The sequence below is a fragment of the Phoca vitulina genome, unplaced genomic scaffold, assembly GCF_004348235.1.
Source record: "Phoca vitulina isolate PV1807 unplaced genomic scaffold, GSC_HSeal_1.0 scaffold20, whole genome shotgun sequence".
NCBI classification, from domain to species: Eukaryota; Metazoa; Chordata; class Mammalia; order Carnivora; family Phocidae; genus Phoca; species Phoca vitulina.
The window spans coordinates 7,334,343-7,361,444 of NW_022589723.1; the positions used below are offsets into that span (position 1 = coordinate 7,334,343).

The 27,102-nt window shown below is 37.4% G+C and overlaps 2 protein-coding genes across 2 annotated transcripts; both read right to left on the minus strand.

The window, feature by feature from the left end:
• Window positions 1-2,719: 2,719 nt before the first annotated feature.
• FAM98B (family with sequence similarity 98 member B) lies at window positions 2,720-23,436 on the minus strand. Its single transcript, XM_032417784.1, has 6 exons — window positions 23,241-23,436; window positions 15,647-15,792; window positions 14,438-14,572; window positions 7,335-7,513; window positions 4,171-4,251; window positions 2,720-3,587 (listed from the first exon to the last, which is right to left on the minus strand). The coding sequence occupies exons 1-6, from the start codon at window positions 23,309-23,311 to the stop codon at window positions 3,426-3,428; spliced, it is 774 nt and encodes a 257-aa protein (XP_032273675.1). The 5' UTR covers window positions 23,312-23,436; the 3' UTR covers window positions 2,720-3,425.
• LOC116640648 (ATP synthase subunit O, mitochondrial-like) lies at window positions 17,187-18,875 on the minus strand. The gene has a single exon (XM_032417785.1). The coding sequence runs from the start codon at window positions 18,808-18,810 to the stop codon at window positions 18,205-18,207; it is 606 nt and encodes a 201-aa protein (XP_032273676.1). The 5' UTR covers window positions 18,811-18,875; the 3' UTR covers window positions 17,187-18,204.
• Window positions 23,437-27,102: the final 3,666 nt, after the last annotated feature.

Sequence of the window (27,102 nt, forward strand, 5' to 3'; positions counted from 1 at the left end):
GGGAAGAATGAAGGGGGGGGAATCAGAGGGGGAGAAGAACCATGAGAGACGATGGACTCTGAAAAACAAACTGAGGGTTCTAGAGGGGAGGGGGGTGGGAGGATGGGTTAGCCTGGTGATGGGTATTGAGGAGGGCACGTTCTGCATGGAGCACTGGGTGTTATGCACAAACAATGAATCATGGAACACTATATCTAAAACTAATGATGTAATGTATGGGGATTAACATAACAATAAAAAAATAATAATAAAATAAATAAACATATCTTAAAAAAATAAAAATTTTACCATTAAGTCAAAAAAAAAAAAAAAAAAAAAAAAATGGTCAGAGGACCTGAAAGACATTTTTCCAAAGACATACAGCCAACAGACACATGAAAAGATGTTCAACATCACTCATCAGGAAAATACAAATCAAAACCACAGTGAGATAACACCTCACACCTGTCAGAATGGCTATTATCAAAAACACAAGAAACAACAAGCGTTGGCAAGGATATGGAGAAAAGAGAACCCTCATGCACTGTTGGTCGAAACATAACATAAATGGTGCAGGCACTGTGGAAAACAGTATGCAGGATCCTTAAAAAATTAAAAATAGGACTACCATACGATCCAGCAATACCACTTCTGGGTATTTACCCAAAGAAAAGAAAAACACTAATTTGAAAAAATATATGCACCCCTATGTTCAATGTAGCATCATTTACAATAGCCAAGATATGGAAGTAACCTAACATCTCAGTGGACACTGACAGAGAATGGATAAAAAAGATGTGGGGAGGTTGTCTGTGTGTATACATACCCATATACATAAGTAATGGAATATTATTCAGCTATAAAAAAGAATGAAGTCTTGCCATTTGTAACAACCAGGATGGATCTTGAGGGCATAATGCTAAGTGAATTAAGCCACACAAAGAGAAATACCGTATGATTTCACTTATATGTAAAATCCAAAAAGCAAACACAGAGCTTTTCAGTGTCTTGCTCTTAAGTATGAACAACCAAGAACCATCCTGCATTTGAAGAAAACCACCACAAGAAAAAAACTAAGAAAAACCAACAAAAAATTACCCTGGAGGAAACAGAGATAATTAAAGACAAAAATTTTTTTTTAATTTTTCATCTTTACTTAAGAAGATAATACATCCATAAAAAAAGAAAAAAAATATGAAAAAGGGAAAACTGAAAAAACAAAAAGACTCCCTGGAAATTAAACAATGATGGCAGAAACAAAAATTCAATACCAAGAACAAAATAAAATTGAGGACATTTCTAAGAAAGTATATCAAAAAAAGAAAAGAGATGGAAAAAGAGAAAAAATAAAGCAACTTAAGCAGTTCTGATCTATCCAGGATGTCCAAAATCTGACTAACAAGAATTTCAGAAAGAGAAAACAAAGAAAACAAAAGGGAAGAAATTAAAGAAAAATATAAAGGCTAAGAGTCTGCAGATTCAAAGGTCCACTTAGTGTTTAGCACAATAAATGGAAAAAGACCCATACCAACACTTACTATGAAATTTCAGAACTCCAAGGCTAGAGAAAAGAGCCCAAAAGCTTCCAAAGAAAAATAAAAAGTCATCTAAAAGGACACAGAATATCAGGTTTCTCACCAGCAGCACCAAATGCTAGAAAACAATACCTTCAGTATTCTTTTTTTTTTTTTTCCTTAGGGGAAAATATTTTCAACCTAAATTTTTATATTTACTCACACAATCAAATGTGGCAGAATAAACATATATTCAGAATGCAAGGATTCAGAAAAATCACCTCCTATGCACCCTTGTTAGGAAGTTATTTATGGATTTACTATAGCAAAATGAGAGAATAAACAATGAAAAAGGTGGCCACAGGATCCAGGAAATAGTGGAATAGCCAAGGACAGCCATGCAAAAAGCTCATGATTGCAACAGGAGAATACTATCTTTTGGGAGGGAAAGTATACAGAAAATGGAGAACTCATTAGAATACTTGATTTTAAAAAGTATATTCAGAAAGAAAAAAGCAGCAGCAGCATATAATAGAGAAATACAATCCAAGAAAAAACAAAATCCAGTATTAGGAAGATGACACCCGAAGATGTCCATATCCCAATCCCTGAAACCTGTGAATATCTTACCTTGCAGATGTAGGTGTGATTAATTCAAGGATCTTCAGAAGGAAAAATTATCCTGTATTATCCAGGTGGGCCCAGCATAATCATAGGAATACTTAGACAAAGGTGTTGTGAAAATAAAAGCAGAGAGAGAGAACGGAAGATCTTACACTACTGGTTTTGAAGATAAGAGGATGAAGTCAAGAGTCAAGGTACACAGGTGGCATCTGGAAGCTAGGAAATACCAAGGAAACAGATTCTCCCCTGAAGCATCTGGGAGGAATGCTAACTTAACCTTGCTAAGAGTTCTGATCTCCAGAACTGTAAGAGAATAAATGTTTATTATTTAAGCCACTAAGTGTACACTAATTTGTTACAGCAGCCATAGGAAACCAATACAAGACACCACATGGAGACAGAGACCACATAAGAACCAAGAAGACAACCAAAGCACCCCAGCAATCAGCAGAACCCAGACGTATGAGACAACCATCTTGAATATTCCAGCCTAGTCCAAGCACCAGCTGAATGAAGCTGCATTAGTGACTCTAGCTGATACAACATGGGGCAGAAGATCTGCCAAGTCAATATAAAAAATGTAATGATGATGATGATGATGATGATGATGTTGTGATGATACCTGAGAGTAAGAGGCACCAGATTTACCCTCCTACCTGAAACAACTAGCAAAGTGGACAACCCATATGAACCAATGATTTTCAGACACTGGACACCAAAGAGCACAAAACAGCAATCCCTGAAACGGAAGAAGCAAATGTGGTGAGCCCTGTTAATTGTCCCAGCTTACTGTCTGGAGAGTGTCTAGACTATGATGCAGAGTGGAGCAGGGTACCCAGATAAAGCCTGGTACAGATTAAAAGCATAAAATGGGAATGATGGGAGACAACTCTCTAGGACTGTGTGAAGAGATTCATTGTTTTGGAATGCCTTCCTGCCCTCCAACGTCCTCTTCTACTAGAACACAGTCCACAGCCTTAGGACACTTTTAAGAAGACTTGTTCTGGTTCAGTACTACCTGTACTTACTCCAATATTCTGCTTTCTTGACCAGTTGCTCATTATATCTATCTCACTGCCTCATATGATGTCCTTTTCTTTATGCATATCATTGCATAAATCACAACATTTAGGAGTTTAAAATAAATGTGAAAGATTTGGAGAGAAATTAAGATATCTGCAGATGGAATTTACAAGACTAGGATCATTATATAAGACCAGTAGTTGGCCTGGGCACATGCTTCAGACGGAATGTAAGTGCAAATGTGGCACAGTTATACAAGAACAAACAAGAGAGCCTGAAGAGCTGTCACAGAGTACCACCTACAGGACACAAATGGGAAAACAGTCTTACCTTTGCTCTATCAGACCAACCAAAGGACTGCACGGTCACATCTAACCGTTTCATTAGCATCCGCCGGCGGCACTCATATTCACAAGAAAGAGCATCATTGATTCTTTCCAGTTGTTCCTAAAGAATTCAGAAACAAAAATCATAAACTTTACACTCTTTCTGACATAGCCCAGAAAAGAAATTTGAAAACTATAGTCAATACTTGCTACCGATTCAAAAGATACTGTATTTGATGACCACTTTCTGATCCCACAAGACTTTATGGGAAAATTTTCTAAATAATAAAGAGTATCTGATAGAACATTTATGATATTCAGAAGACAGTAAACATATGAATTAAACTCTTACATTGGGAGAGTTTACCTCATCTTCAATGAAGCATGTTAAGTAAAACATCTACTTTGCTAAGTGGTCTGGACCAGTAAGGAAAGAAAATACCCCAAATTTCTACCTTGCTGACACTGAGCTACTCTCCTTTTCAAATCACAACTATGCTAACATATTGAGTGCTATACATACTCTTGGCCAGGTACTGTTAAAACTAATTAATAATCTGAAGAAATGTTAGGACCTATTACTCTAGGGTATCAATCCATTTTAATTCTCCAAAATAATAAACACACGCTACCCATTGTAAAATTAGGTGTCCACTAATAAAATTAAGCCATATTCACTAATCTAATAAAGGGAGGGAATTTACCGCCTGTTCCAGATTTAAGTCAATTTTCAGCAGTGGTTTTCCCACATGATTTTTCTGGACTTTCGAGAGAATATCTTTCACCTAAAAGTAAATATAGAAGATTGTGAAAATGTATATCCCTAATTTAAAATGATCTTATTCCATCTTAAAATGTTTTGAATGCCAAAAAATAAATGAAATGTTAAAGTGAAATAACTGAAATTCACCTTCACATACCAAGAAAGACTATCACCACAGAGTATCTTTTTCAAAGAAGCATTAGTCATATTAATTCAAACTACCTTCTTTTCCTTCTTTTCCAGAATAAGAAATAATATACACAGACGACTACAAGAGTAGCTTCTAAAAGGTTATACTATGAGAATCTGTATGGTCTTATGTGAAATAATTTCGGGAATTTCTCCTTGAAATGGCATACTCTTATGCACACTCTTGTGCACAGTACAACTCTAATTAGGCATTCTGGTTTCATGGTTCAGCAAGACAACCTAGGAGAGCAAGCCCTCTAAATTATAGTCACCACATACACGTTTCGTTATTTCTGCAAAGCAACACTTTTATTTTAGTGAACATAATATTAGTCATTTGTTTTTGCTTTAGCAATTTCAGCCATTCCAATAACTGTAACTTATCCTGAAGAAAATGACTGAAAAATGATAGCCTAGGTTGGGCTCACCCTCCTATCTGAAGTAACTTTCATTATCCAATGAAACAATTTCAAAACCAAATGGCCTATCTATAGTTTCTTAGTTATAAGATAACTAGGGAAAATAATCAAGAGATTTTGAGGCATACGAAGCTTATTTAATGTTAGGGGCACTCTTTAAGAAAAAGAATTAAAAATTGTGAACACAAAATTAGCTTAGAAATGTGGTGGTGATGGCGACTGACTGTAAATGGGCATAAGGTTTTTTTTGAGGGTGATGGAAATGTTCTAAAATTCTATTTGGATGATGGTTGTACCTCTAAATACACTACACATAGCTTAAAATACTAAAATTTATCTACTTTAAATGAATGAATTTGATATGTAAACTGTATCTTCAGAAAGCTATTTTTTAAAAATTAGCTTAGAAAGAACTTGTACAAATGAGGGGCCCCAAAGCTTAAGCTTTATTAGCTTCACAGCAAATATGCCTGTACAATGATCCAATTCTTACATATTGCAAAGAATTATTTTCTTAAGATAGTCAACTTCTGTAGATTTCCCAACTATTGTAAATACCTCCTACTTTGATCATTTCATATATTACCATTTGTAACTGCTCACTCAAGTAGGATTCTGAATGCATACTTAATAGTTTCTTACACATAATCATATTCAGCTCCATTCCCAGGATTTCAACACTGGACTACAGTTAAGTTTGAGAATTAAGCACAAATAGAGAGGGAGTTAAGAGCACAGACTCTGGAGGTTGCCTGTGTTCAAACCTCAGGTCTACCACTACTACTCAGAAACGTGCCTGTCCCATTTATTAAATCTTTCCTCATATGGCTATTGTAGAGAATAGTAGTAACTACCTCATTATATGTAATGTGAGAACTAAATGAGTTATTATATATAAACATTTAGAACAGTACATGCTGGGGGCGCCTGGGTGGCTCAGTCGTTACGCGTTTGCCTTCGGCTCAGGTCATGATCCCAGGGTCCTGGGATCGAGCCCCACGTCGGGCTCCCTGCTCCACGGGAAGCCTGATTCTCCCTCTCCCACTCCCCCTGCTTGTGTTCCTGCTCTCGCTGTCTCTCTCTCTCTGTCAAATAAATAAAATCTTAAAAAAAAAAAACAGTAAGTGCTGTATGTTTGTCATTAATATTACTATAATTACATTAGATTCACATTTGAACAGCTTCAAGTTAGAAAATAATTTTCTTCCCCAATGGTGACAAAGTGTATTCAGGACACATCACATGTACAATAAGGAAATTTTTGCTTTTGATAGGAACTGAATGGGGAAAAAAATCTTTTTAAGTAAATATTTGGCCACAATGGCCAAGTAATAACTATCTTATAATTAACCTGCCAGCATTTGAACACGGCATTATGGCCTACTTCAAGTAGGGAAACGAGAGGTTTGGGGATATTTTTAATACTGAGACCCATAAAAGGGATAAGCCTCTTTGGAATCAACATGTAGAAGCACTGGAAGATTAGAAAGAGCCTAGAAATCTGTCTCAATTTGAAATTATCCCAGACATTTTAGCCGATTCCAGATCATTCTTAATCCAAACAAAAAGAGAAAATAAGCACTGAAGATTAACTTGTTAATTCCAGAACAATGTTTTTGAGCGATTCACAGCGTTATTCTTCGGTCTAAAGGTTTCACAAAAAAGAAAATGTTTTTAAAATTGTGTTTTCATCTTAATGATACCAAAATTCTCATGTTCGATGAAGACAAATGTATTTTTCAGTTCATAAATTATCAAAGCAGAAGTATTTTATTCAAGGATTTAGTATAACACAGCATATCTAAAAATGGAGTTTTAGTACCTATCTTGAGAGTGTGAATGTTCTTTTCCTTTAAAATAAATCCTGTATTATTCCCCTACAGGACTCCTAGAAACTAGGTTGGAATTTGGTGTGCAAGAGTAGCATTCTCTCTAATATGTGGCTCAACGGGGAAGAAGGGTGTTTAATAACTGAAGAGAAAAATTTCAAAAAGTTTAAGGTACAGAGTTTGTGGTTGTTTTTAACTGTATCAGGGAACTCATTCATTCATTCTCTATACAACAACACTTACTGAACACCTATCCACCAGAAACTGTGCTTGCTCACTGCCAAAGACAACCACATTACAATTCTATTAACAATATTTTTTTTAATGTAGTTTGCCTTTGACTTTGGAGGATTACTCTACTTCTTTCATTATACTACGATACAACTTTATTTAGGAAAGGGATCCTTCAACTTGCAAAGTGATTTCTATCACAGAAAACTCTCAAAAGGCCTAAGGGCCCTCACTCATTAAGATCTGATTCCTGAATATTAGCTATAGGCAAATTAAGTCACATGCATATTAATTCAAAATCCAGAATTTGGTTTACAGAAGATACACTTCTCCTGAAATGGAATATATCTTAAAAGAAATATTTTCATTTTTAATACATTTACATGTTAGCATTTAATTCCATTTTTGGGAAATGAAAAATAAAACAAATACAATACCTTTGATTCCACTTGGTTTAGCATAAGCGGAATGTCAGAAGTTGCTGACTTGGGTACACCAAGAGTATCACAGATAGCTTGAACTTCCTGATAAATTTCACTGTTTTTATCTAATTGAGAATTTTTACGTTTCTTGTTCTGCAGTATCTGTAAAGCTTGAAGCTCTGTACTTAAAAATACTATAATAAAAAAAGGGAAAAACATAATGTTAAAATATACAAGAACTACTTAAAAATCCCACTTCTAGGTATATATCCAAAGGAACTGAAATCAGGATCTCAAAGAGATTTATACTGCCATGTCCTCTGCAGTACTGTTCACAACAGCCAAGAGAGGGAAAAAACCTAAGTGCCCTTCAATAGATGAATAAAGAAAATGTGGTATATACACAGAATGTAATATTATTCAGCCTTAAAAAAAAGGAAATCCAGCCACTTGTGACCACATGGATGAACCTGGAGGACACTATGCAAAGTGAAGTAAGCCAAACACAGAAGGACAAATACTATGTGATATCACTTTTATGAGGAACCTAACACAGTCCAACTCATAAAGCAGAGGAGAATGGTGGTTGCCAGGGGATAGGGGAGGGGGAAAACTGGAAGTTATCAAACATAAATTTTTACAAAACTGGTGATCCGTTTTAATAAGGTTTTAAAATCAGAGGGACCTTGGCATAGTACTCATAAGCAAAGTTTGATACATTTTGGTCAGTGATCTCAGGGTCTTGAGGTCAAGGCCCGAGTCAGGCTCCCCCACTTAACGGGGAGTCTGCTTCTCCCCCTCTTCCTCTCCCTCTGTCCCTCTTCCTGCGTTCGCTTTCTCTCTCTCTGAAATAAATAAAATCTTTAAAAAATATTTGCTAAGGCGTAGATCATTATGTTAAGTGTTCTTATCACAAAACAAATAATAAAGAGGGCAGGAGGAAACCTTTTTAAAGAGATCATGCCTACTGCAGAATTTAAAGTCCGGTAGGAGAGACCCACCAGTAAATCAATAATTTAAGAATGCAGAATGTGTAAAACTGAAAATATTCCCCCTCATATGCAAAGAGTGCTCAACTCAGGGGAGAATGTACAGCTTTAACTGATCTATAAGCTGATAGAGCAATATGAATAGCCATTGGCCTTCAGGATAGACCACCTCAGGCTGTTCACAAGTCCCTCTACCATCATTTCATTTAATCCTTTCAACAGCCATATATAAGAAAATTACTCAAAACTCTTACATGGTTACAGTTTTGTTTTAAATTAACTTTCACTATAGTAGTTAAAATACTGGATTTTTGTTGTTGTTGTTTAAAGTTATGCACACACACTACAAACACTCCACAACATAGTAGTTTCAACTTCAGCTGAGAACTATCTGAGAAAACTTTAAAAGTACAGACTTACCTTGTTTTATTGCACTTCATTTTACTACACTTCACAGACAATTGCATTTTTTACAAATTGGAAGGTCTGTGGCAAGCCTGTGTCGAGCAAGTCTATCAGTGCCATTTTCCCAACGTTTGCTCACTTCCTGTCTCTGTGTCCCATTTTGGTAATTCTTGAAGGGGATTAAAAATGCTATTCCAGTGAACACACAAATAAGAAACTGAAACAGCCTTACTGCTGATATGGAGAAAGTCTGAGTGGTCTGAGCAGAAGATCAAACCAGCCACAACATTCCTTAAACCAATCTAATCCAGAGCAAGGCCCTAATGCTCTTCAATTCTATGAAGGGTGACAAAGGTGAGGAATCTTTTTTTTTTTTTTTAAAGATTTTGTTTATTTATTTAGAGAGACAGAGATAGTGACAGATAGAGAGAGAGAACATGAGTGGGAAGGGGAGGAAGAAGCAGGCTCCCCACTGAGCAGGGAGCCCGATGCGGGACTCAATCCCAGGACTGCGGGATCATGACCTGAGCCAAAGGCAGACGCTTAACCGACTGAGCCACCCAGGTGCCCCAAAGGTGAGGAATCTGCAGAAGAAAAGTTTGAAGCTAGCAGAGGTTCATGAGGTTTAAGTAAGGAAAGAAGCTGTCTCCACAGCATAAAAGTACAAGGTGAAGCAACAAGTGTGATATAGAAGTTGCAGCAAGTTATCCAGAAGAGCCAGCTAAGATAAGTAATGAAGGTGGCTATACTGAACCGCAGATTTTCAATGCAGATGAAACAGCCTACTAATGGAAGAAAATGCCATCTAGGACCTCTCACACTCAGAGACAAACCAATGCCTAGCTTCAAAGCTTCAAAGGGCAGGCTGGCCCTTTTTTTTAGGGGCTATTGCAGTTGGGGACTCTAAGTTGAAGCTAATGCTCATTTACCCTTGTAAAAAATCCTGGAACACTCAAGAACTTTGCTACACTACACCTCCTCTGCATGTGCTCTATAAATGGAACAACAAAGCCCGGGTGACAGTACATCTGTTTACAGCATGGTTTATTGACTATTTTAAATCCACTACTGAGACCCACTACTCAGAAAAAAAGATTCCTTTCAAAATAGGACTGCTCATTGACAATGCACCCAAGGGCTCTCACGGAAATGTACAATGGGATTAATGTTGTTTTCGTGCCTGCTAACCCAATATCCATTCTGCAGCCCATGGATCAAGGAGTAATTTCGACTTTCAAGTCTTATTATTTGAGAAATATAATCCCTAAGGCTATTGCTGCCATAGATAATGACTCCCCTGGTGGATCTGGGCAAAGTCAATTGAAAACCTTCTGAAGCGAATTCACCATTCTAGATGCCATTAAGAACATCCTTGATTCATGGGTAGAGATCAAAATACCAAAAGGAATTCGGGAGAAGCTGACTCCGACCCTCATGGATGCCTTTGAGGGGTCCAAGACTTCAGTGGAGGAAATAACTGCAGATGTGGTGGGAAGAGCAAGAGAACTAGAAGTAAAGCTGAAGATGTGACTGAATTGCTACAATCTCATGACAAAACTTAACAGATGAGGAGTTGCTTCTTATGGATAAAATGATTTCTTGAGATGGAACCTACTCATGGTGAAATATTGTGAAGATTGTTGAAACTACAACAAAGGATTTATAATATTCCATAAACTTAGTTGATAAAGCAGCAGTAGGGTTTGAGAGTATAAACCCCAGTTTTGAAAGAAGTTCTTCTGTGGGTAAAATGTCATCAAATAGCGTCACATGCTACAGAGAAATCATTTATAAAAGAGTCGACTGATGTGGCAAACTTCACTGCTGCCTTATTTTAAGCAACTGCCACAGCCACCCAACCCTCAGCAACCACCACCGCCCTGATCAGTCAGCGGCCATTAGCACAGAGGCAGGACCCTCTACCAGCCAAAGATTACAACTTACTAAAAGCTCAATGATAGCTAGTATTTTTTTTAGCAATAAGGCATTTTTTAATTAAGCTATGTATGTTGTTTTTTTAAACATAATGCTATTATTGCACACTTAGTAAACTATAGTATATTGTAAATATAACTTTTATATGCATTGGAAAACTAAAAAATTCATTTGACTTGCTTCACTGTGATATTCACCCTATTGCAGTGGTCTGGAAATCAACCCACAGGATCTCTGAGGTATGCCTGTACAGGTGCCAGGGTCCCGCCCTCAAAGATTCTGAACCAGCAGATCTGAAGTAGGAGTTAAGCATCTGCATGGTATTAGACCCAAGGTGATTCTCATGGGCAGGCACTGACTTAAAGACTTTTCCACAAAGTCTACAGGTGACACTCAAAAGAGCTCACAAAAAGTTAAGACCAATATGTATCAAACTGTGCTTATGAGGACTATGCCAAGGTCCTTCTGATTTCAAAACTTCATTCAAACAAATCACCAGCTCTTCAAAAATTTGTATTTTGGACAGAACCTAAGCTGTCTGCCTTTGTTCTAGGAAACGTGTTCTATGTAATACTACAAACAAGAATTCAGTCTAATATTTAAAGTGCTAATCCATGCAGATGGCAAACAATACAGTGAAAAGTCTTCCCACCACACATCTTAAGATTCCCCCTCACCAGAGGCAATCAATATTAATTTCTTGGGTATCTTTTTAGGCATATGCATATATATACTGAGAATGCATATCCACCATCTACACACTTTTCTTTTATACAAACAAGAGCATACTGCAGATGTTCTGTATATTTTTTAATTTACCAATACATCAGAAATCATTCCATATAAGCACATCTGATCTATTTTCATTCTAATGGCTGTATAATGGTATCACTGCAAGGATATACCATTTCTATTTAACTACTATGAATAATGCCATAATAAACATCCTTTTTATATATCTTTATACACTTAGGGAAATAGGTATGTATTCCTAGTCATGGAATTTCCAAGTCAAAAGGTAGGGGAATTTTAACTGTGATACTAAGAATTCGCCCTTCTAAAAGGCTGTACAGTTATTCTCCCATATTTTCATGCCTATTGTATATGAGAATGCTTATTCCCCCCCAATACAATGACCTCTTTTCTTTTTTTGTATTTACTCGCCTGTTAAGTGAAAAATGGTATCCTGTCATTTTATTTTTTTATAACTCTTTAAATCTGAGGAATACTGTGCATCTTTTCATGTTTAGAAGCCATTTTTTAAAAAATTTTTCTGTCGAGTGCCAGTTCATTTCTTTTGTAATTTATACACTTTTCCAGTGAGTTTTTATTTTCTTCTTCTTGATTTATAAAAGCTCTTCACATGGTAAGGACTTTGGCCCTTATACATGTTGCAAACATCCAAGAAAAATACGAAGAGGCTTATTATATCAGTATGTTTTAAAGACAGCCAAACTCAAAGATGGAAGAGATGGTGGTAAGACTGTGAACTGGTATAATATCTCTGAAGCAAAATATGGCAATATACACCAAATATTTACTTTTAAATATTTATAATCTTTGTCTAAGTAAAAGTAATCAAAAATTTGTTTTGTTTTTTTTTTTTTAAGATTTTTTATTTATTTATCTGAGAGAGAGAATGGGAGACAGAGAGCATGAGAGGGGGAGGATCAGAGGGAGAAGCAGACTCCCCACTGAGCAGGGAGCCCGATGCGGGACTCGATCCCGGGACTCCAGGATCATGACCCGAGCCGAAGGCAGTCGCTTAACCAACTGAGCCACCCAGGCGCCCCTTTTTTTTTTTTTTTTTTTTTAAAGTAATCAAAAATTTGAACAAATTAAAAATAGAAAAGAATCTAAATACCCGGGGCACCTGGGTGGCTCAGTCGGTTGAGCGACTGCCTTCGGCTCAGGTCATGATCCTGAAGTCCCGGGATCGAGTTCTGCATCGGGCTTCCTGCTCAGCAGGGAGTCTGCTTCTCCCTCTGACCCTCCCCCCTCTCATGTGCTCTCTCTCTCTCTCTCATTCTCACTCTCTCAAATGAATAAATAAATAAATAAAATCTTAAAAAAAAAGAATCTAAATACCCATTATATAAAAATGTTATGTCCATAGCATAAAATGTTATGTAGCCAATTTAAATTATTTTTTCAAAAAAATTTCAAGTGATGGGAAAATGCTCACAACACATTACATAAAAAGAAGAAAGAGAAGGAATTGTTGTATCTATGATAGACTCCAATCTTATTTAAATGTATGTGTATAAAGGAAAAAGAGATGGAAAAGAAAATACACCAAGAAGTTATTAATGATTCTCTCTGGGGAATGAGATTATCAGTGATTTTTTTCTTTACAATTCTTTCAACTTTGTAAGATTTCTATGATGAGTATGTAATTTTTTAACATATAAAATTTACAATTCTATTTGTAAGCGTACAGTGGCATTAAATACATTTGCACTATTGTGCAATCATCACCACCATCCAACTCTAGAACATTTTTATCTTCCCCAACAAATACTGTACCCATTTAACACTAATTCCCTGTTTTGCCCCACCTTCCGGGCATGTATTTTCATAATCAGAAAAACCTATACCAATTTCTCTTATATCTCCTCTTTACTTTTACTTGTACCATAAACCTATATTGTTATTATTGCTCAGATTTTTAGCAGATAATGCAAAAAGGGAAACACAGTGGAGTACACAGTTCTCACTGACTGATAGAGCATGCAATTTCCTCTAAGCCATTGCTTCTTAGCTTCCTTTCTGTCCCAATATATCTAAGGGTTACTGTGACCTACCATTATTAAGAATGGTTCATTAAATCAGTGACTCATACTAAATGGAAGATGGGGAAACAGTGTTAAGAAATGGGGGAGGGGGACACAATTTTTATCCCCCCCCCAAAACACACAAGGCAATTCAAATGTCAACACTACTATCAGTACCACTCAACATTTATGATTTCTGCACCAATGAAACAAACATTACTAATACTAGAGCCTATGTGGAATATATCACATGGATCTCTTTATAAATGGTATGACCTAAAATAATAGAAATCTTCAATAATAAGGATGCTAGAAAAATTCTTTCAAATGGCCATTGTCTGTAGAACTTTCAAAACAGCATGAAATTTAACTGAGTTTAAAAAAAATTCAAAGGACCCCAATACAAATAGATAGATTTATTATTTATGGTAATTGTTTGGATGTAGGGTAATCAATACTCCAAACTCACCCCTGACAAAAACAGGCCACACTCACTAGAATTCAAATGTCCAGAGAAAACAATTTTTTTTAAAAAACTGATATAACCCTAGCGCCTAGAACAGTTTCTAGTACAATAATCGGTGATCAGTAAATATTTTTGAACCAACTGTCATTCAATGTCTATCACTAAAAACAAGATGTAATAATCTACTTAGCTGCCTGGTTTCAGAGAGTTTTAAGAATAAATAGGACTCTAAATGACCAACTTTAGTCATTTAGTCATGAATGCTGAGAAATGAATTACATGAAAGAAAAATAAATAATTCATAAATGAAAAACACAGGGCATTCTATATTGGCCAAATAAATCTAAGTATTCAAAATCTTAGCACTTTAGAATTTATACTACATTTATGTAAGTATCTCTAAGTCAGCTTCAGATTTTAAGTCAAATGTTAAAACCTTTTTAACATACAAAATTTCTAAAACTTCACTAATGAAATTTCATAAATCTTGAAAATAACAAAAACCACACCAAATACATGAGTTTAAATGTTCAAAGAAAGATAACTTACATAGAAGCTTCAAACAGTCATCCTTCTTTTTTAAACGGTCTTTAATATCTCCTGATATGAGTACAGAATATGGACATGCCATTTCTTTTAAAAACCCACTTATCTCAAGCTGGAAGCTTTCTAGATCATCTCTCCCTTTAAAAAAGAAAAATCATTAAACACGTACTGAATATTTACCATACAATCTGAAAACTATAAAATCTACCTCTAGTTGATTTCAATTTTACATTCAATTATAAATTTTCAATTTGCCTTAAATCCTTACATGTGTGACCCCAACACTTAGGTAAAGGTAATCAAACAACTTCTACAGAAATAAAGTAACACTTAAATTTAAGAATTTAAGTATCTAATCATGGGATAAGTATTTTTATATTTCAATCCCTGATGAGTATTTTCCAATGGACTTTCCACAAAAGCAGATAAACTGGAAATATTTTATGTTGGTAACTGAAATATTAAAAGCATTACTATGGCTATAATTATTAATTGGCTTCAGAACAAATGATCTATTTCTATTGTATTTCTACAGATTCAGATAATAAATGCAATCATCTAATTAAGCTTCATTGCTTTTCTTTCATGATCTAATTATGTAGGAATTTGTGCCACATGTTTTAAATTCAGCTAATTTTACTTTGCTTCAAGGGAATTCTATATCCTATCAAATGCTCAATCATAAAAAAATTTTTCATTTTAGTCCTCTATCTGAAATTCTACCAATTGAAGGCCCACAAGGACTCCAGTTACCAAGACAGGAATGAATTAAATAAACATTTCTGAGGTAGCACAGGAGTTGTTTTTTTTTATGGTATTCCTATGTGAATCCATGTCCTAAGTTACAGGCTTGCTAATACAACTTAAATTACTTTAAAAAAACAAAAACAAAACATTAATTTAAAATAAGCAGTATTCAAAAATTAAACTATTTAAATAATCAAATTCAGACTCTACTTTTTCTAAAGAATAATACTAAGGTTAAGACTATACAGTTATTGTTTAGACTCATAAATTTAAGAATCAATTTTGAATATAAAATTTAATCTAAAGATATTTAATATCACATACTGTAGTTCTTCATAACATTAATTATTTTGCTTTGCAGACACAATGTAGGCAAAACTATAAATCATAACCTATCATTTCACTTTACTATTACACAAAAGTAACTAAAACACAAGAAAAATAAAACACAATAAAATAAAATACCAGCTGAAGTGATACTTTCTTCCAAGTCGCACAATGATTTTATCTGAGAGCCTAACCAAACACAGAGCTCTGAAAATTCAGGTGAAGACAGTCCACCCTCTGCTGCCTTGGTAAGTGCTTGCTCTTCTAACAGTGGTCCCTTATACCTAGAAAGGAAGACATAAAGGGTTTAAAAAAAAAAAAAGATAGTACTCTACACATCAAGGCCTGCTGCCTATTTTTGTAAATAAAGTTTTAGTGGAACACAGCCAATAAATATATCCATTCACAGACTGTGTCTGGCTGCTTCCACACTGCAACTGCAGAGTTGATAATATGGTCAGCAAAGCCTATAATTTTTATTATTGGGTCTGTTACAGACATAGTTTGCCAATTTCTGCCCTATTTAATTGACATTTGGCTTTTTTCCTTTATCATTTCTTAGTAAAATTATCAACCAATTTTAAGATAAGTATTACAACTATCACAAAGTCAAATAGAGCAGAGTCTAATAACGATATACTAGTAACAAAAATAAAAAAGAATTTTAGCGAAAAAAGAACAGATGCAAATTTTAAATTAAAAAATTAAAGCTGCGGGACGCCTGGGTGGCTCAGTCAGTTAAGCGTCTGCCTTTGGCTCAGGTCATGATCCCAGAGTCCTGGGATCAAGTACCACATCAGGCTCCTTGCTCAGCGGGGAGTCTACTTCTCCCTCTGCCTGCCACTCCCCCTGCTTGTGCTCTCTCACTCTCTCTGACAAATAAATAAATCTTAAAAAAAAACTCCTTTCCATGTGATGAAACTACCTACTCAATATACTGATAAACATTTATTTCATTTTGCTTTCAACTTTTAGCAATTTGTCTCTTTGTTTTGACTTCATTTAATTTTGCTTTATAATTATGTAAAACATTTACATTGTTTCAAAGTATAATTTACAAAACAAGGTACATTCAAACAAATTTAGCTTGCAATCTTAATCTTGTTCCCTCTACTCTGTTCCCCCCGCCCCCAGAGGTAACCATGTTTATTAGTTTGGGGTTGTCATTCCATGTTTTTAAATATAAACATATATATACTTCTTTTTTAGGTAAAGGTAGTCTACTATACACTGTTCTATTCCTTGCTTTAAACAATACACACACACATGCACATACACATTTACATATAAAGCAGACCCTTGAACAACACAGGGGTTAGGGGTGTCAATCCCCATGTAGTTGCCAATCTGCATATTAACTTTTGACTCCTGAAAACCTTACCTACTGATAGCTTACTGCTGACTGGAAGCTTTACTGATTATATAAACAGCCAATTAACACTACTTTGTATATGTATTATATACTGTATTCTTACAGTAACTAAAGAAAATCATAAAGAGTTTTACAATACTGTACATATGTTTAATGAAAAAAGTCCACGTACAAATGGACCCACATGGTTCAAACCCATGTTATTTAAGGGTCAACTGTACTGGAGAGCAGCAGAAACACTACTCAATTATTTTACAGGTTACAGTACTCCACTGTCTGGAGTACTATGCCCCTAGTGAAGGATATTTGGGTTATTTGCAGTGTTTTGCTCTTATAAAAAAACTTGGCAACTTTTTGCCAGTTTATACCTGGGATAGATTTCTAGAGGTGAGACTCTTGGGTCAAAGGGTAAATGGGTATGTAACTTTGCTAGATACTGTTAAATATTCCTCTATAGTGGTTGTACCGTCAAGGTGTAAGAGTACCCATTCCCTCATAACTCACCAAAGTTGTCAAACATTTAGATTTTTGACCATCTGGTATCTCAGTATAGTTTTAATTTACATTCCTCTTAAGAGCAAGGCTGTACATCTTTTCATATGTTTAAAGGCCACTTGCATTTCTTTTTCTCTGAATTCTCTGGTCATAGCTCATGAAGGGTGAGTATTTTCAAATCCCCATTTTGCAGTAAGAAATTAAGGCTTAATGAGGTTAAGATACCTGCCTTAAGTAGTAGGCTAGGCACAGTAACAGGCATGCACAGATACAGATACAGCCATAGATATCGGTAATTGTATTTATTTATAATTCATTTAGTCTTCAATGCTTTGAAGTCGGCATGATCTTAATTCTGTAGGATCAGAAGATAATAACTAGGTGATGACACTAGGATTTAAATCCAGAGTTGAACTCACACAATCCATATGAACTCAAACTTGTCTATCCTAATAAGGAAAGTTAAGCAAATAACCTGGCCAGTTGACACAGCCAGGCAAAGGGAGAGCTGGGATTATAGCACTGTCTCTGCTCCTACAGACAAGACTGGTTCTTCTATATGTTACCTTGCCTCCATATCTTACAGTGCCTCCTATTGAGATTTAACAGTAAACATCTTTCCCCTACTTGCTTTCATCTTTACAATAAAGAAATAATCAAACTCTTGAATAAAATTAATTCATATCATTGGTGATATGTTATTATTATTTTTTTTTTCTGTTCAGGAAGCATTTTATTGTTGCTCCAAGTTTAGGAATTTTCACTGGCAGAAAATCAACACTTTCAGAAAACCTCCCGCATGGCCCTGCTCAGCTTCTGAATCTTGGTTTCACAGACATATCCCAGCACATCTCTCTCCAATACGGACAATCATTCCACCCATGACTGACGGATCAGGCTTAACTTCCAATTTCAAGACTAGGCCTTTACTTAGGAAGCTCTTCAGGACCGTCTTTAATTCAGTAAGAGTGGCTTCATCTAAAGGAGATCCAGTGGTCACTGTGCACGGTACTTCTCCACGGTGGATGCTCATCATGGTTGAAAAGGCAGAAATGACTCCAGGGGTACTGTCCAAGCGACCATTCTCAGCAAGCAAACTGATCAGGTTGGATGTGAGAAGAGAGAACATCTCTTTTGCGCTCATGTCATTTAGGCTTTTTACTTTCACGGAACGCTTCATATAGGGATTCATAATGGAAGCGGCCATTTTGGGTTCCTTCAAGACTTGTACTACTCTCAACAATTCTTTCTCTACCTGTTCCAGTTTATTCTGTTTAGATGCAGCAGAATAAAGAGCAGTGGCATAGCGACCTTCGATACCATATACCTGAACAGGTGGCCGCACAAGTTTGGGAAACGGCCTGACCACAGTCATACCGAAGCATCGCACCTGCCGGGACAGCCCAGACACTGCTGGGACGGCCATCTTCTCCATCTGGGATGGCTGTAGGTCAAACCCGAGTTAGAGGGGCGATAAGTTATTTTTAGCTGAAATGCCGATTATAAAATTCAATAAAATTTTTCAAATCACCAAAAATACTGAATTTAGAAGGGGGAAAAAAACACCCACAAATCTTAATGCCTCAGCTCACCGAATCAGGTAAAAATAAAAAGAAAAAATGCATTGAACGTCCAGTAACAATCATAATTATAATGGCAACTAACACCAAAAACTGCTCTTACACTAGGCCAGTGCTTTGTGCTTTATGTATATTACCTCACTTAACTGCCACAATATCCTATAAGATAGGGATTATTGTAATGTTCTTAGTTCATTCTAGGTATTTTTATTTAATTAGGAAAGTGCTACTCTTATTCCAAACACTGGGGACACCTCCCCTAGGCCGACTCCCCCAGGGCCACCTATATGGGAACCACAGTTGCGGGTCTGACACTGCTTGAAGCTCTGGGTGATCCAAATCTTCAATCCATTACGGCCACTGGCAAACCCCCACAAAGACACAGCTGGTGCCTAATTTACTTTCTCTTTTCCATTTCCATCAGCCAACATATAAAATATGAGACCCTTTCCTTCCCCCTGTCATTTATATACCCTACTGGCTTGCCTCTGATCCAGCTCTCCACTTCCTGACCCAAACTTCCACTATGTTTCACCTATAAACAACAACTGTCCTAGATTGATAATCACAAAGATTATCCCTACCACCTCTAGCTTTGGTGATTTTACTCTCTGAAGTTCTTCAGGGACAGATGGTAGGGTTTTTGCCCTCCTTGCTTCCCAAAACAGCATCCATATCACTGGTCCCCCACCATCTTATAAATACCTCCCTCTCTCTTTAGGCTCAGGTCAGTCAGATTTGCCACTCTCCCTCTTGTGGTTTTCACCTATTAATTGCTTGGACACTCCCCAAAATGCCCTGTGCTCAGTTTTCCTCTCCATTCCTCTTTCTGCTATTTTCCTGTATGCATACCCTATGCAATACCCTGAGCTCTCAATTCCTGAAATTCCTCTGTTCAGACCTTTGCCACGACATGTCAGTGAGGCACCCCTTAGACCTTGCCATCACCAGAACTATTCCACCTCCAAAATCACTAAATCAAACATGTCACTCCCTGACCACAACCTACTACCTATCCTTTCAGCTTGCTCTTTTGACCACTCACTTTCAACTATCCTTGGATCTCATCTCTACCTCCATTCCATTGGTCACTCCATATTCTCTGTATTTCCTACCTCCTTGCGGTCTTCATTTTCTTCCCTTTCCAATTTAGATTCCAAGGTGTATCATTTCATTTTGGTGCTCAATAAATACTTACTGAAGAAAGGAATCCTTGATATCGTCATCCCCTTCAGCTGTAATATCCAATCACTAAGTTCTACAGTGTGCACTTTATTCCATACCCACTTCCACTGAGCAGTCATCACTTCTTGCCCTGACTAGTAAATTCTCCAAGTCATCTCCACCTTACCGAAGTAACTTCTCAAACTAGACATCTGATCTCTCCCTTTTTTATTTAAAATCCTTCAATCATGCCCCATTGCTGTTATGACAAAGAACAAAATCCACAACGCAGCCTAAAAACACAGCTGGTGCCTAAAAAGTGCTGCATGCCTTGGGCCTCCCCTTCAATCAAATCTTCCACTATCTTGGCCATTGCTCTCTGCTCTCCAGGCACATGGGCCTCCTTCCAGTTATTCTAATACAGCAAGTTCCTTTCCACTTGAAGAGCTTTCATATTTTGTTCTCACTTTAAGGACACCCTTGTCCTCCTTTCCTGTGAACCTCAGTTTACTCCTATCCACCTGCCCTGTCCTGTCCTTACATGGGTCCTCCTGTCATGTCATGTCACCCTGCTCTTTTCCTTTAAAGAGCTTTTTATGGTTTATCATGTTTGTGTGATCACGTCTGTTTCTCCACTGGACTAGAAGCTCCCCAGGGACAGGGATCAATTCCATTTTGCTCACAAATGACTTCTCCGAACAGTTTTCAACATACAGTTGTGCTCAATAAATAACTGAAATAAACTTCCTTCTATAATGCTGATTCTCAACTAGGCTGTGAAGCTTTTTAAAAAATATGCATGCCATACTGCACCCCTGAAGATCATGATCCAGTCAATATGGTACAGAACAGACTGGAACATTTTATTTCACAAGCTCCATACATGATTCTGATGCACAACCAGGGCTGAGATCCACTCTACAAAATCATAGATGGTCAGAACTAAAAAACGACTTCTGAAATCATGTCCCCCAGCCTCCTTCTTTCAGACAAGGAAACAAAGTTACTCCCACCCAGTTTTCATGTATATCACCGAACTCTTCTTTCACACAGATTTTCCCTTTTAATTCCTCCCTTTAATTTCCAATTTTACCTTACAAACTAAAGTACTTTCACTAATATCCTAAATGTTTCAGTCACAACAGAAAATGCATTATTCACAAACTAAATGGATATTTTAGAACAGTGTTCAATTACAACACATATTGTAAGTAAATACTACTTTCCACATTTCATTATCATTGTAAGAAAAACCAAACTTCAAAATTTTGTCCTCAGTTATTCCAGGAAAAATCAATTCTAAAGTATATAAATTGTTTTACTTTCCATACTGAATAATCTGAAACTAATTTTCCTTGGTAAAAATCAAGATTATAGCAAAGTTCATTTTTCAAAATGCCTATAAAAGAAACAAATTCGGGGCACCTGGGTGGCACAATTGGTTAAGCATCTGACTCTTGGTTTCGGCTCAGGTCCTGATCTCAAGGTCATGAGACTGAGCCCCTCATGAGGGTCTGTGCTCAGGGTGTTGCAGGCTTAAGTTTCTCTCTTCCTCTCCCTCTGCTTCTCCACCCAGCCCCTCTAAAATAAATAAATAAATCTTAAAAAAAAAAACAAAACAAAGAAACAAATTCAAGGAACGAAGGAAGAGAAAAAAGCACTGACTTTCTCTTTTTCATAGACTATTTACAGAATCATACTATTTTTATCTGAAGGACCCGGGATCTCAAACTATTTGGGGTCTACACACTTCTAGTATTTTAACTTGTTTTGCTTACCTCCTTAACCAAGTTAGGTGAAAATTTCCAAGAGATTTCACAGAATAAAAATGCCCCTTAAATAATCACTGGCTCAGTTCTTTCATTTGACAAACATTTATCCTGGATCCATCTACTAAGTGCAAGGCTTTGTTACATCGCAAAGTAGGTATTACTGGGGTCCAAAAGAAGCAACTGATAGAAGAGCCAAGTGCAGTTTTAGAAAAAAATAAAGTGGGGTGGGGGTTTCAAGCTTCCCTATGGAACTGCAAAGTGCAAAGGTACAGCCTATCCCATTCAAGAAACTCCAGCCTGTGGCAAGGCAAACAATTGTGCAGATGGCTCCAATCTTTTTGATCCTAAACTATCTGTCCCTATGTCTATCTCTATGCACTCTCTTCTTTGAACTTCTCTTCATTTACCCATTCATTCAACCACTATTTATTCTGCCAGACCCCAGTGTAGCACGTTGCTGGGAACAAGACAGGTAAGGCACCTGATTTCCTGGAGCTGGGGGGTGGGGGAGGGGGGAGAGTGTCAGAGAGGCTAAATAAATACACAGGACCAGATAGTTTGGGATGTCAACAGCTGTGAGTAAAAACAGGCTTAGGCTGAGGGCGACTACTCTGCATGAACTGATCCCCGTGCTTCGAAGTATTAACATCATTCCAGGAGTTCTCACAGCACTTAGCATTCTGAATTGTAAATTCCGGTAGACTCTTTGTAGCCCCCAACAACAACGTGAGCTACTAGTAATCTGAGAACTGTCTTCTTCCTCTGCCTAGCACATAAACACGTATTAATTAATGCATATTAACCCCATGACAATATGTGGTTAACAAACGGATGAAAGGTTGAATGAATGGACCCACACTTAACTTGGACACTTTTCTCGGGCCAAGGAAGCAGGAGATTCGCTCCCGAGCCCTAATTAAGCCACAGGTTGTACATGGCAGGAGACAACAGTCCCCAGCCGCAGTCGGGGTTCCAGCACCCCCCAGCCCCGGGCGCGACAACTACGTCAACACAAATAGCACCCGCGGGGCAGGGACGTGCTCCTCGGAAGGGCTGGTGCTGGCCCGGCTGCTCCGCGCCAACGCAGCGGCTCCTGGCTACGGAGTTTCGAGGCCAAGAGTTTGGAAGAGGGGGCCACGCGCCCCAGCTCTCCGGCCTGCTCCACCCCCCAAACGGATTTCTCTCCCGCCTCCCTCTTAACTCCGTCGGCGCCGGCGGGAGCGCGGTGGCGAAGGAGGCCTCCACCGAGATGCCGGAACCCAGCGGAGGCCCACGGGGAGGAGACCGCAGCAGCCAAACGGAGGGAGAGCTTACGTTTTCAGGGGAAGGGCGTCCCCGGGAATACTCACCCCAGCGCCTCCAGGGTGTCCAGCACGTCCCCCTCCATCGTAGGCTCGGGACCCGACTCCGGCCCTCTCATGGTCCTTCGGCCCAAAGCTGTTCAGCGCTCTAAGAAGCCCGCCGGAAACCTGCGTCACGGCGCCAAGGTTCCGGGCGGAGTCTCAGCCAGGACAGCCTCGGAGCGCCTCTGCCCCGGGGCGTGAGCGTTCCGGCCCGAGGCAATCGCCTCGCAGTGACGAAAACCGCTTTACATAACAAAGAGAAGTTTTAAGGTAACAGTAAATTATAGTAATAAAAAAGGTTTCTTTGTGTTGGATCTTTTCTGTGTGTTGAAACCAATCTTAGCAAACACCGTGATTCTACCCAAGTTGTTCTCAACCTATCAGGCTCCGGACCTCTCTTTTAATAACAAAAGTCCTGAAATGAAATCATTATCTTGGGCTAAAATTGGTACATAATACTATATATCTAGACATATTTTTAAATCAGTATGCACGGCAATGCTCCTACTTAAAAGAAGAAATAAAGGGAAAGTAAGGTATGACAGTATTGTTACACTGTGAACCGTAGATCAACAAAGTGATGGGGTGCTTGCATCTATCTGCGGAATCCTCTTAAACACACATACGGGCTGTGTTGTATTGCTGACATAGCACAGGTGAGTTGCATAAGAAACAAAAATACCATAGGCAGAGTAGGGTAGTTAATGTGATTTTCCAAAATTGTGACTAACTCTCCATAAAGTTCCAAACAAACAAAACAATATTCCTTCTGTGTACTATTGACGGAGAATTCAGACTCTATCTAAACCATGCAAAAAATATTTTAGGGTTCATATGTAAAAGAGAGTCAGGATATAGGGTAAAATCATTATTAACAGTTTTATCACTGGGCCCCTGGGTGGCTCAGTCGGTGAAGGGTGGGACTCTTGATTTGGGCTCAGGTCATGATCGCAGGGTCCTGAGATCCCGACCCATGTAGGGCTCTGTGCTGGGCGTGGAGCCTGCTTAAGATTCTCTCTTTACCTGTCTCTCTGCCCCTCTTCCCCTTTCTCCCCTTCTCTAAAAAACAAAACAAAACAAAACAAAAACCAGTTGTATCACCTACATGAATATCCAGTGGGACTTTGGAGAGTTGTACTGTCCCCTCCCTTGCAGAATATAGCACCCCTTGCCCCAGTTCACTAAAAGTAATGCCCTCATCTCTCTATTATTGCTACACATAAAAAGCTTACCCATAAAATTATAAAACTGAGGGATGTTTACCCATAAATTTGAATCCATTTCAATAATGACTACTCTACCATATATCCCAGGCTTAAATATAAAATTATTTGCAGTTTAATGTATCTGAATTCATCCCTAAACCAAAGAGAGAATGTATGTTCTCTCTGAATGGTTGTTGCCTCCTTCAAACAGTTGCAGTCATAGAGAGTACTATTCTTAGTAATCTTGGCAAAAAGTCTCTACAAACATCAAATAGAAATGAGGTAACTGTTCTTTATTAATGTTGATCTTGAGTGTTCTGCGATTTTTTTCTTAAAACAACAAAACTGAGGCACAAAAAAGGAAGGATTAAAAATACAAGAAAAAAAAGCATGACAGATACATGGGAAAGATAAAAGGGCAGATGCTAGAAGAGATTCTAGACTCATTCTTAGAAGAGATAGCATTAAATGTAAATATTAGAAATTTTAAAAAGACAGAAAATTAATTATCTAAGTGTGAATCTAGAGTAGCTGAAAAACAAAGCAAATTAAATCCCAGAAAACAAATAGACAGAAATAATAAAGGGACATCAATAACAGACATCATTGAAATGGGAGAAAATAGAGAAAATTAAGTCAAATTTGCATCTTTTTTGCAAAAACTAATATCAACAAATCTTGAGTCAAGTTGATCAAGAAAACAAAAGATGATGACCTAAATAATCAATATCCAAAATGAAAAAGGGGACATTGTTACTGTTCATGAGACATTAGACCATTAATAAGAGGATGTTAGGAATAACTTTATGCAACAAATTTGAAAATTTAGATGAAACTGACAAATTCCTTGAGAGACAATTTAACAGAAATAATATAAGGAAAAATGTAAATATGAATAATTTCATATCTATTAAAGAAATCAAGTTACTAATTAAAATTCACCCATGAAGAACACTTCAAGCCTGGATTGCTTTCCTGATGAATATCTCCAAACATTTAAGAAAGAAAGAAGAGCCATCTTATACAAACTTTTCCAGAAACTAGAAGAACATTTTGCAATGTTTTTTATGAGGACAAAATTACCTTAATACAGACATCATAAGGACATTACTAAAAAGAAAATCTGGGGGCGACTGGGTGGCTCAGTCGGTTAAGCAACCAACCCTTGATTTCTGCTCAGGTCATGATCTCAGGGTCATGAGATAGAGCCTGCATCAGATTCTCTTTCTCTTCCCTTCCCTCTGCCCCTCCCCCCAAGCCCGTGTGCTACCTTGCGCTCTCTCATGCTCTCTCTCAAGTAAATAAATCTTAAAAAAAAAAAAAAAGAAAGAAAAAGAAAATCTGTAGACCAATTGCTCTTATGAACAGAGAGCTGCACTTAGTCACTCAAGTATGCTAAAGTCACTATCATAGTTCAGATCTCTACAATGCATGGTGCCAGGCCAGTGGGATAGCCAAATCTTGACCTGTACCTCATGCTACACACAAAAATTAATTCCAGATGGCCCACAAGTATAAATTGAACGATTACACAAAGTTTCTAGAAAATAACATATCTTCATGGACTTGTGATACGCAAAGATTTCTTAAGCCTATTGATTAGAGCTTTTGTATCTGTCTTGGGAAATTTTTGCCTAATTCTACAGGACATGAAGATACTTTATATTACATGGACCACTTGGTCTTTATTAAAATTAAGTTCATAAAAATTACAAAATTGAGAAGATAAGCTACACAAGTGAGGGAAAATATCTGCAATACAGACATCTGACAGGGTTTGATATTCAGATCATGTAAAGAAATTCTTCAAATCACTTAAGAAAAACTCAGACAATTCAAAGGGGGACAAGTGGTCCAAAGACTTGAAAAGGTACTTCACAAAAGGGGGTGTTCAAATGGTCAGTAACTATATGCAATAGTGCTCAACCTCACTGCCAGTAAATAATGCAAATTAAAACAATACTGTCTACATACATAGAGATCTCTATGTACCATCTCTAAATACACAGAAGATGGTTAGAATTACACACACACACACACAAATAACTGATGATATCTAGTGTCAGCAAGAATATAAAACTAGAACCCTCATACAATGGGAATGTAAACTTTGGTGGTGGGGTGGTCGGTGAATTAAACAGTATTTGTTTTGTTTTGTTTTAAAGATTTTATTTATTTATTTGACAGAGAGATAGAGAGAGCACAAACAGGGGGAGGAGCAGAGGGAGAGGGAGAAGAAGGCTCTCCGCAGAGCAGGGAGCCCGGCGTGGGGCTCGATCCCAGGACCCTGGGATCATGACCTGAGCCTAAGACAGGTGCTTAAAGGACTGAGCTACCCAGGCGCCCCTAAACAGTACTTGTTAAAGCTAAATCTATACAGTCCTTGTGGCCCAGCACCAACAGCCACGTACATGAATGTTCAGAACAGCGTAATTCATAGCAGCCAAAGACTGGAAACAATCCAAGTGTCTATTTATAGAACGGAGAAATAAATTAAGATATAATCATACAATGAAATGTTATATGCAATGGAAATGGGTAAACAGTTGCCACATTAACATCAATGAATCTTACAAACACAACATTGAGCATAATATAGGCATAAAAGAGTTCTTTCTACTACCTGAATGGAAAGCAGACAAATGACAGAAGTCAAAATAACG

Bases quoted from the DNA above. Each gene is read 5' to 3' on its own strand.
- LOC116640648 (XM_032417785.1), bottom strand. From the start codon at position 18,810: ATGGAGAAGATGGCCGTCCCAGCAGTGTCTGGGCTGTCCCGGCAGGTG.
- FAM98B (XM_032417784.1), bottom strand. From the start codon at position 23,311: ATGAGAGGGCCGGAGTCGGGTCCCGAGCCTACGATGGAGGGGGACGTG. The intron at 15,793-23,240 runs GTGAGTATTCCC...CTTCCTTTCTAG, and splicing joins GACACCCTGGAGGCGCTGGG to GTATAAGGGACCACTGTTAG. The intron at 3,588-4,170 runs GTAAATTCCCTC...TGAATTCTTTAG, and splicing joins ACTTAAATCTGGAACAGGCG to GAACAACTGGAAAGAATCAA.